Here is a 12,033-nt window from a genome sequence, read left to right as displayed (position 1 = left end):
TGGACTGAGTGCAACAGAGCCCTCTCGTACAATGCTCACACTGTCGTGCTGGCACCGCTAATGTTGCTTACTCCTTCCTAAAAGCAAGCCACTCGTTTATTTTTCATTAACTGTAGCTGATCCTTCGTTCAATGTTTTGCCCTATGATCTCGTATGAGTTTGTTTGGCATGATGAGACCTGGCACACATGCCGTTGCATCTTTCTCAATGAACAAATTGTTGCGGAAATGACTTCTAGGCGCTAAAAATGCATGGATTATAATCGTTATTTCCCTCATGTTTTGGTGCAAGTGTGTGGTAAACTGAACTGTAATACTAATAAAACCACCTTTAGAGGCCATTTGCGGGGGTTGGCCTTTTTCGGGAACCGTGGTTGTTGTTGTTTTTTCGGTCCCCTTTTTGAAGCAATGTTTTACGGCCGGATGCCCTTCCTGCCGCCAACCCTTTTTGCCGCCTTTAACGACAAACAGGGAATTGCCAGTGAACTGGTTCTCAATTTGCCGACCTCGGAAGGATGACAGGCTGAGTCAACCCCCCTGGCGTTAATTCAGCAATCGACCGGGATTCGAACCCAGGATCCTTGGATCCTAAGCCGGCACCCTAGCCACTAGCCCAACACCAGGGTTAAATACTAATATGCCTTGATAATCGCGTGGAAAGCAGGTCGTCCTCCACAGTTGTTTTTCATCCTCCCCCACCCCCACTATTTTTCCTTCACCCCTATTTAATGTTTTTATCCTTTGTAGTCTGTCTTTTATGTACGGCTAAAGGGATCATGGTCTTACGATGCCCACCGGGCATGAGTTTCGGCGCTATTTTGGCACACCGAGAACATTCTGGTAATGTCGAGAGGCAGTAGGTGGGACCAACGCCACCCCCACCAATCGGCACCAAGCAAGCTGAGCTAGCTGGTCGATGTCATTGGGTGGGACGTCAGACGGGTTAATAAAATGGAATCGCCCATTAGGCCAGTTCCTCATTGTTCCTTGAGCATCCTCAAAATTGTTTGTGAATGAGTTACTGTCCTCCACTGGTCTTCTATTGGAGAGGTGGACATTTAAATGGGCCGTTCTTACGCTGTGGGGAGAATCGCTTTGCATCTCCTGCAGCACTGTGTGGCCATTTTGATGGAGTCTGGGCCAGCAAGACGAACACCAGCAGTCGGGCCATACGACTCAATCCTACATCACGGGCTGTTCTTTGTCTCGTGCCGCTCTACATTGTCGTCTGTCAAATGCTTGAGGCCTTACGTATAGATAATTAAGGTTCCTTTATGTTAGAATTTGCAGGGCACGTATTTTATTTTTAATAGTTATTGATAAATACCATTGAGATTTTGTGTACTCCTTTTTTCTCTCCTCTTCCCTCCTCATTTTAATCCACATTTTGAATTCATTGAATCTCTTTGGAGTTATTTGGAAGGTGATTGTCGCTGATTTTGAATAACCGATTAGCTAAACATCCTTTTCGAGGATTTTAATGTTTTGCAGCACTTAAAGGCCATTATTAAATTCACCTCCCTGTCGGTTAAAACTTATGCATGGGTTCCATTTTGGATTCGGACCCTGGCGAGGTGTTTTGTTAATTAGGTCACAATCCGAAAAAGGTAGGTCAAGGACTCAAAACAAATATCAGGTGCACACCTTAATTGCCGGTCCACTGTTGTGATGCAAGAACATTTTTTGAAAGGCCAAGCGGTCCTTGAGATTCAGCATTTGCAGAATTGAGCGATGACAAAAAAAACACGTTGCTTTTGAGGTGGGGGGGAGGAGTTACAGACCACCATTTGATGTTAACCTTTAACACACTTTGCTCTCGTGTAACTAAAGTAAGGAGGTATTGCAAAATAAATGATACTTTTTTCCCCAAAGATGAAATGAAGTTTCAATCGGATGAAAATCCAACCAAAGGCTTTATTTCATTCAAAAATTAAAAACTCACGTTTAATACACGTCAATATGTCCACCATTAGCTTCAGAAACCATTTGACATCGACTTTTAAAAGATTTCAGCAAAGACACGAACATTAGTCGCAAATATGACTGAGACAACACGCAGGCAACGTGCGCGACACGTCATGATGACGCACGCGAAATTTCAATTCAAAAATCGCGGACATGTGGTCAATACTATCTGGGGGGAAAAAAGTATTATTTATTTTGCAACACCCTCTATGGTTTCAATTAAGTGAAAATGCGGCTTGCTTTAAGCAATCTCGGGAGGGCAATGCTGTTCCGATCAGAGAAAAATAAGTCGAGCTATGGTTAATAAAAATCGCACCTGTGCGTTTTTTTGGAATTTAGAAGTTGGCGTTTTTAATATGAAATCGGCAAAGCCTAGAAACGAACAAAATCTATTAAAATTACCCTTTAGAATCGCACTTTAGAATCACCCTTTAGAATCACCCTTTAGAATCAGACTTTAGAATCAGACTTTAGAATCAGACTTTAGAATCAGACTTTAGAATCGGACTTTAGAATCAGACTTTAGAATCAGACTTTAGAATCAGACTTTAGAATCAGACTTTAGAATCACCCTTTAGAATCAGATTTTAGAATCACCCTTTAGGATCACCCTTTAGAATCAGACTTTAGAATCGCCCTTTAGAATCGGACTTTAGAATCGCCCTTTAGAATCAGATTTTAGAATCAGATTTTGGAATCAGACTTTAGAATCAGACTTTAGAATCAGACTTTAGAATCACCCTTTAGAATCACACTTTAGGATCACCCTTTAGAATCAGACTTTAGAATCACCCTTTAGAATCAGACTTTAGAATCAGACTTTAGAATCAGACTTTAGAATCACACTTTAGGATCACCCTTTAGAATCAGACTTTAGAATCACACTTTAGGATCACCCTTTAGAATCAGACTTTAGAATCAGATTTTAGAATCACCCTTTGGAATCAGACTTTAGAATCAGACTTTAGAATCAGACTTTAGAATCACCCTTTAGAATCGCACTTTAGAATCGCCCTTTATAATTAATCACGGTGAGTGTGAAATATTCGTCTTCTTCATTTTTGATGGACAGACGGAGATAGCCAAATGTTGAAGCAGCTTCACCACTTAAAAATGCGACTTTTTTGTATTTAGGTCATGATTTTAAAATTACGTGAAGGTCAAAAAAAATTGGCAACCCCACATACTTTTTATTGCCATTATTGATGCAGCAATCCTAAATGGTGGTTTGGTACTCCTCAAAGCCTGGTGTTGGCTTAACGGTTAAGGTGGTTGGTTTAAGATCTTAGGGTCTTGAGTTTGAGCCACTTGTCGTGCCATTGAAATAACACCAGGTGGGTTGACTCAGCCTCTCAACCTTCCGAGGTTCGCAAAATGAGTACCAGCTTACTGATAACAGGGCCCCTGCTTCAGCGGCACAGCAGCGCTTCCAGAAAATGATGCAGTGAGCAGCCACAGGCTGCATACGAAATAGCAAGTACTCTTCGGGGTCTAAAACCCTGGTACACCATTAAAAATTCGGAGCACTAATTGTAAAAACAAACCCTACAGCAGCCCTAAGCCTCCCCTATCATCGGCTTAACAAACACCAGTGTTTAATATCTATAAATGTTGCAACAGAAGGGCAGATTGGTGACTTGATATCCCCTCTCCATCCTTCCCCTTTTGTCACAGTCAGCATTTTTTGACCCAGACGGATATTTTAATCGTTATATGTAATGCCGAATAAAGGCCGTTGAATGGAAATGGCAAGGTTGCTGATGTTAGAGAATGACGTGAGCAGGGCCTTGTTTAGCTGTTGAGATGATGTAGTCTAACGCTGCTTGTATGCCTCGAAGAACAACCCTCACTTGTCATCCCCATTTGTATTCCCCTCCAGGCGATGAGCATGTTCAGTGCTGCACTTGCCTCAGGACAGCTCGGACCACTAATGTCCCAATTTGGACTGCCAGAGAGTGCTGTGCTGGCTGCTGGAAAAGGAGGTTTGTTTCATGAAAAGTAATATTTTAGATTTACTGCACAGAAGTTACTCGATAATGTTTTACAGTGTAGCCCGTATGACAAAGCCGTCTAGAACAGTTTGACTATCTGTATGTATGTATGTATGTATGTCCCTCACAAACGTACACCAATTAGAGCTGAAGATCTGATCACATGCCTGGGGTTATGTGATTACGTCTATGATGTCATTACGGTGTACCACAGCTGACTCCACACACCGTCATTTTGATTTATATGCCGTTCAAGCTGAACATATCGTCTAACCTGTCACATATCACAATCACCATGCTCTACCTGTACGTTGTTCATTCATTGTGAAACACAAACAAACCCATTGTTAAAATGACCATCAAATATCGAAAGCATAGACGTTACGGATCTTCCAACGACAGTATGTATAGGTCTTAGCCTTCATGCCTCACCTTTAGCCGACTTTTGCGGACAAATTAGCCCAGGTTTCTTAATACAGTAATATCGTTTTTGTAATGATTAATAATTATAATAACGTTTATATATATATATATATATATATATACTAGCAGAAGTACCCGGCATTGCCGGGCAGGGGAGGAGAGGGGAGGGGGGGTGGGGAGGGGAGGGGAACGGGGGGGGAGGGGAGAAGAGGGGGGGAGGGGAGAAGAGGGGGGGAGGGGAGAAGAGGGGGGAGGGGAGAAGAGAGGGGGGAGGGGGGAGGGGGGAGTCAAGTCGGAAGTCATTGTCGTCAATTGAATGTCGCATTTATTTTTTATTCCCTGTCAAATGGCATTGGTCCCACATTCCGAACCCAGAAGTCGGAAGTCATTGTCGTCAAATAAATGTTTCACTCTCTGTCACATGCCGTTGGTCCCATGTCAATCGGATGAAGTTGAAAAAATAACGTTACGAAGTTTCTCTGGGACGTACTGATTCTGAATATGAAGTTGAAAAATTAACGTTCCGAAATACGCTGATGACGTCATAATTTAAAAATGCGAAGTTTTAAAAATTTTAAGGTGTGCTGTAGTTGCTCTGAGACGTACTGATTCCGAATATGCCTTTGGTTTTGCTCTGCGATGAGTAGTTCTCGAGTTATAAGAGGACAAGCAAACAAACATACTTTACTGATATATATATATATATATATATATATATATATATATATATATATCTATATATATATATATATATATATATATATATATATATAAATAAAACCAGGTCGACTCCATATGATGAGTGGATACCAGAGATAACGTCACCGCGTGGCAGGCGGTGCTTATCGCTCCCAGCAAGGTGCAGCAGCAGCTGTATGGGACACCTTGCTGGCGGTTCTCCACTGATGATATGAAGGTCGCATAGTGACTGATATATATATATATATATATATATATATATATATATACACAGTATATATATGTATATATATATATATCCACAGTATATATATGTATGTATGTATGTATGTATGTATATATATATATATATATATATATATATATATATATATATATATATATATATATATATATATATATGTGTATGTATATATGTATGTATATGTGTATGTATATATGTATGTATATGTGTATGTATGTATATATGTATGTATGTATATATGTATGTATGTATATATGTATATATGTATGTATGTCGGAATTGAGACTTAGAACTTGGGACTCAAAAGACTCAGAGAAAAGGAGCAACGGATATATTTATTAGAACTCGATTACACAAGCTTGAGGACAGCAAAGGTTGCACTGAAACTCACAAGAAATGACCAACAGTACAGCAAGATGCTCTGAATTAAATCAATTAAACCTTGCTTTATATAAGGAATATCAGGGGTGGGGTTAGCTCACAAGATACAGAGATAGAATGGGCTCATTGGTCCCAGAATGGGCTCATCGGTCCCCCCACCATAGTCCCATCCTGTTGTTCAGTTAGTTAGAGGAAGCTCATCAAGGCCACTCATAGGTTAACTCAGATAAGGAGATGGTCAGCCATCTGTGGCAACCTGTTTACAACTTTCTGTATAGAACTTTGGTTGAGAAAGAACAAAGGGAGGGTGAATACTCATAAAAGTGTCAACATTCAGGATATTGGAAAAGTCATGAGGAGATAAGAACTGTAGCCAAGGCCAGCTGAGGAGAACTGAAAGATTGTGCCCACACAGGCTAAGAGCACACAGGAAAGAACTCCTTATTAGGATATTACACATCCTCAATGCACAAGAAAGGATTTAAAGTATTATAAAGAGTCCAGCAATAAGGCAAAACAGGACATATAATTGGTTATACTTGGTAATTGGTAAAGCAGCATAATAACAAAGGGGGAGGGGCATAATAGCTCCCTACATACCGCCCTTTTGGATCTAAGATACAAAGTTATCTACGAGCCAATCAAAGGCCTTTATTTCAAACAAAGCAGAAATAAAGAAAATCAGAAAAGTCATTCAACATATCACGCGAAGGCAGCCGGTGAGCATGTCCCGCACGCAAAGCACCACACAGTACCCAGTAGGATGATTCGCGTCTGTATGTGAGTATGCACTGTAAGGCCGTAGAAGCAGGGTGAACAAATGGCATAAAGGAAAAACCTCCAAGTGAGGCAAAACAGACAGTGTAAAAGATTCACTAAACATACCACACGGATGCCTCCCAGTGAGCATGTCTCGTACCCCGTACCGCACAGCGCACTCAGCAGGAAGATCCGTGGGCGTCTGGGTGTAAGTGGGTGTTAGTGGATGTATGATGTAAGTCGGGTGTATATGGGTGTGTGAGGTGAGACCGTAGAGACATGAAGATCGAATAGCGTGTCAGATCCCCAACGAAGACCTCTGGTTCCACCGGGGTCCACACCCAGGAAGATCTCCTGACCCACCCTTGGTCCACAGAGGTGCGGCCGGACTCCTCCCCGACTGGAGCTCGCCCAGGCTTCCCCAGGAGAAATCCTTGGAAATCGTCAGCGCTCAATCGATATTCATGTTCATGAGGTCCCTTACATGCTGGTGATCTGGGGAAGACACAACATCGTCAGTATCAGGTGGCTCAAACCTATGGCCATAAAACAAAGCATAACGGATTTCAAAGGAGGGAGAGCAACTTCCTTTGGGTCAAAGTCGAGATCGTCCGAGGCGATGCTGCTTCCATCGCTGTTATCCATGGACGAATCTCCAAAACAATCAGATTCGGAACTCAGAGTATCTCCATGATCGAGTTCCTCTCCATCCGGGCTTGGGATAGCAGCAGGGTCCAAATCCCGGACTGGGTCAGTGGCGTTTGACTCACTGTGGGCTTGTGAGACATGAAGATGAGCTCGTGATACATAAAGAGGCAAAGCCTGCATTGAGACATAAACATCAGCCGGGGGCCCTTGCATGTGGCCCCCATCATCACCGGTAACATCATCAGTAACATTATTCTCAGGTGGCGTAGGCTTGCGGCGTCGGCGGTCAGCAACAGTCATAGCCGTACACATCGAGAAGAAATGAGAGGAGTCCCTTAGGAACTCGTTGACGTCTGCATGCGACGCGTTGGGGTCCAGAGTAATCGGCGTCCTGGCAGCCTGAAATGCTCTGAGGTCCGCAAATGTGTAATCAAAATCATTATCAGTAATATCAACAATGGAAGAACAATCTTCGGAAGCGGAGATCTCATTGTCGCGGCCCAGTGACTCGTTCGGGTCGTCGTTCCAGGATCCGCGATCTGCAGTCACGTCGACGGCCGGAGTGTCATCTGGACCCACGGTCAGCTTGTCGGTCATCACCATGGCCTTTTCTGGTGTCGTCTTCAGTGTCCATCCTGTGGTAAACTTTCTCACACACGCAAGGACTAAAGCCTCGATTAGTACACAACAAACCACGATTCCAAGGACTATGGCCAAGGCGGTCAATATCTACTTTACTATCGTACCTGTCCATCCTTTGGTTGGCGGCTTTTCCTGCCGTCTCGTCCGCCCTTGCATTGCCCCGAGCAACGTCAGTGTCCGCCCTTTGATGGCCGCGACATTTGATCACCGCAATAGCGCGGGGAAGCAAAATGCTTTGGAGTAGCCCTCCCAATTCTACCACGCGCACCACAGCCCATATCCACCACAATTTACCTGTACCCTCTACCTATTTTAAACTACTATCCACGGGTATTCGTGAAGGGGGTCCATCTTTCCCAACCACTCCCTTCACACCAGCCACTCCACGTTGTCCATAAACCTCTGAGACACACACACAACCTGTCCATTTCACAGTGAGGTGGGGTGCAGATCAATTCTGAAATAACAAAGAGGGTTTTGTCTGAAATTCGTCTCATGAAAACCCATCCAAGAGTCCAGTGTGACAGACAGACAGACACATAGACACACTGAAAACCCCAGGTACACATTCAAACCAGCTTGTCCTCAGATCCACAAATGTTCACTTTCTCCCATTATAATCCCCTTATTCCATTCCCTGTGCAAATTAAACCGACAGTTCAACCCAAAGTCGCAGCACGAGTCAAGCCTGGTGTGGGAGTGGACCAGATAAGACTTTGGCTGAAATGTACGCTGGCCCGACCAAGCCTGTTTAAAGGAAATGCATGTTAAATGCAGTGAATTTTCTTCTACAAATGGCAAAATGAAATTGGACGTAGCTTTTTAAAGCACCTTTGACAATTTCCAGCTAATGTTAACCTTTAATTTAAACCAAATTGCAACTGAAGTTATTTTCCTGAACCCAGGAAGTTACATACAGTTACATACATCCCTGCTCATGCCACACAAGACAACAGGTGATCCACTTTCAACAGATACCACACTACACAGAAACCTTTGGCAATGCAACAACCGAACTTCCAAAAACAACAACAAAACATTTAATCCACCTCAATGGCTCACCTAGCAGCTCATTGTGTCCCGGTCTATCTCTTCTTGCATCTACACTGTTCACAGCAAGTCCAATTCATCCTTTAAGTCACATGTACCCAGAGTATATGAAACAACCACTCAAACTTAATCCAGCTGCGCATACCGTTTTCCCAAAAACTCACAGAGCAGTCCAAATCCAGACCAGTCATGCATTTACATGTAAATATTAGGTATAGTATCTAAAATTAAACAAATGGTCGACTTCCGGCTCACAGATGAAAAGCTTGTATCTTTATGATTGATCTAAGCTTCCAACATTTCAAATCGTCACTTGAAACATCAGCTTATATCAAAAATACTTGCTCATTCCTGGAATCGCACGTTCAACCTTTTGTGTCATGACACAATATCTATTTAAATAACTATTTTCCATTTATACATTCATAGAAATGTTAGCGTCGGTCACAATCCACATGGATTGTAGCTGTCAGCGAGCGAGCCATCCATTCCATACAAGTTATTTCACACAACCATTCTCCATACACCTGGGTTTACACACCTGTGCCCACACACTGACTCCAGGCTTCTTCATTCAATACAATGCACTCACCCACACTCACAATACTCTACTCAATAGACAATACTCTTCTACACACACACAGCATCATTTAATCTAACTACTCCCTTCTGAAACATGCGCTTTGCAGTCACCCCTTATATTATTGCGCTCCCCCATCACTACAATACTCGGAGCACACTGACGTCATCTCCCATTTTCCCCGTCCCATATGCACTAGACTATAGGAATTTAAATTAAAATTGAACATAAATCCACAACAACTTAAATCAACGTAAAACCCAGCGGTTTTATCAACAGCCCAGCCACTTTCCTTGTTCGCTCTCCTTCTGTGGAACTGTAACCTTTGCCACTTTGTTGTCTTTTCTCTGCCAGTAATACAAACCGAAGCACACCTTTGTCTGCACATGTACTTTAACCATAATTATATGAGACCCAACACCAGGAGTGCTCCCTGGAGCTGCCATAACTCGCCTTCACACCCCATCCAACCACATATCTCACTCAACCTTGCCAAAATCCAATCTATTTACCTTTGTTGCACACAACATCTGTCCCCCATTGCCCATCAAAAGTGCCCACTCCACAACCCACAATTTTCTCAGGGTACACACCTGTCTTTACTGTCGAAATCCATGTTTCAGAAATATAACTCCATGGCCTGCTAGACAGCCAGACAGACACAACAATGAAACTATAACCTCCATTCTCCTTCCATGGTGAGTTTGTACCCCAATTTGTCTTGTCGATTTGTTCCATATTATTCCCATATTTTCCTATTCCCCTTCCAATGGAACGTAAATCATGGAAGTAAGTTACCAAAAGAACTCCCCTCCAGGCCAAAGGTGTGTATTTCACACCTCTACGGCATTTCACACCATGACATAATTTTAATCTTTCTCATTACACAGCTCATTGGCTCCCATGTCCTGTCAAGCCATGTGCAGCTTCACAATGTGCTACATCCTTCGGATGGACGTTAAAATCGACATTCCCGGCATGGATTTCAATATTTATCCAATAGCCAATGTTAAATTCAATCCCACCTGCCCAATAGCTATTATGAATCCCAATATCCCAATATAAATTGTTTCAACTCGACTTTCAACCAATTTTACCGCCAACAAACCACCATTAACCTACCTCCCCCTGTTATTTATTTATTTTTCGTAAATAAACAAATAAACAAGAAAATAACCTAGTCTGTTTATTGAAAATAAAAAGTTCCCATATGTCTTTCCCTGTAACACTCACCACGGGTGTGCACTCCCGCAAATACCCCCACTCGCGTGCTCCGATGTGCCCCCTCGCACACTTGCCACAACATAAAACTCCCATTTACTGGATTAAACCTTGGCCCTCCGTGAAATCACACCACAGACTTACGATCAGACAAACAGGCAGACACGTCTTTCCTCCATGACATCATACATTGGGACCTTGTCAGTCGGATCACAGGCCACAGGAGAAATACAAAAACCTCCAACCTACTCTCCAACACCGTCAGGTTGGAGAAAATATCCGAGTAAGTGTTTCTACGCCCCCTTAACTATTTCTAAGCTTTCTATGCAACCTTTTAAAACTCACAATAGTTCAATTTCAGCAAGATTTTCTTTACTATTTTCCCACGTCATTCATGCCTAATACACCTCACACATCCATACATACCGCACAAGTAGCCAATACCAATCAATACAAGAAACCCTTTCATGCGTCAATGACACATGGCACACACAATGGACACAAATACATACTTCAATGACAGACATCCATATATACATTTATTCATTCATTCATATACCAATGAGTCTCTCAGACGTCGCGCGAACACCGGATCGACTCCAACCATGCACCTCCAACAGCCACTCCCCTGCCAACCTAGGCAACGCATTTTAAATCATGCGTTTCCCTATACATTCTCCATACCACGTGACTGACAAGCCAGCTCGCATTTCAAACCACTGCGCACATTCAGCAGTGTGAACAGTCGCAAAAATTCACAGCACAACGACCTGAGTGGGTCGTGTACAACGCCTTATGTCTCAATCATTCAAAAGAAAGGGGATTCTTAGACCGGGGTGGAAAGGGTGAGTTGGGGTGAAAAGGGTGGGGCAGGGAGGGTGGTGTTGCCTGGAACCCCGGGACAGAGCTCAGGGCTGGGAGGGTAGGGGTTTGGTATCTGCCTGACCCTCCCATGGGGACTTGACTTTCAACGAGCGGCATCAGTCACTCGTTAGCCTGCCTCTCTATTTCCTTAACCGCTTCATCCTGCATTTTATTCACCTGTTTCCTCAGGCCCTTGAGTTTTAATACCTCACCGGCCAGGCTGGCCTGTTTCGATCTTGCCTGTCACTTCATCGCTTCTTCCTTCCACCAACCAAAGACTTTCCAATAGTCAGGTGGGAAGTGTTTCGTGTCCTGTTCTAACTTTTCTAATGCCCCATACAACACGTCCAATTTTTCCAGCGCAAAAGACCCTCCTTTGGGCCACGGTTCACCTAGATCCTTAGTCAGCGCAACCCATGACTTCCCTGGTCTCGCAGCATCATAGCCATACCTCCGAAACATGAAAAATGCTGGGGTATTTCTAAGAGGTTCACCTGCCTTTACAGTCTTATTACCCATCCAGTTCCCCATCCTAGGAAAATTTAGTTTACCGACGTAGCCTTGTAC

General features: G+C 43.2%; 1 protein-coding gene across 1 annotated transcript in view; it reads left to right on the top strand.

The window, feature by feature from the left end:
- Positions 1–12,033, top strand: part of ADRM1 (ADRM1 26S proteasome ubiquitin receptor) — a 53,150-nt gene that overhangs the window by 34,656 nt on the left and 6,461 nt on the right. The window contains exon 8 of the mRNA XM_068111145.2: positions 3,844–3,946. Within this exon, the coding sequence (XP_067967246.1) occupies positions 3,844–3,946 (103 nt within the window). The remainder of the gene's footprint in view (positions 1–3,843; positions 3,947–12,033) is intronic.

The sequence above is a fragment of the Myxine glutinosa genome, chromosome 3 (genome assembly GCF_964187855.1).
Source record: "Myxine glutinosa chromosome 3, kmMyxGlut1.1, whole genome shotgun sequence".
Lineage (NCBI taxonomy): Eukaryota > Metazoa > Chordata > Myxini > Myxiniformes > Myxinidae > Myxine > Myxine glutinosa.
This window is presented reverse-complemented; position numbering and strand designations above follow the sequence as displayed.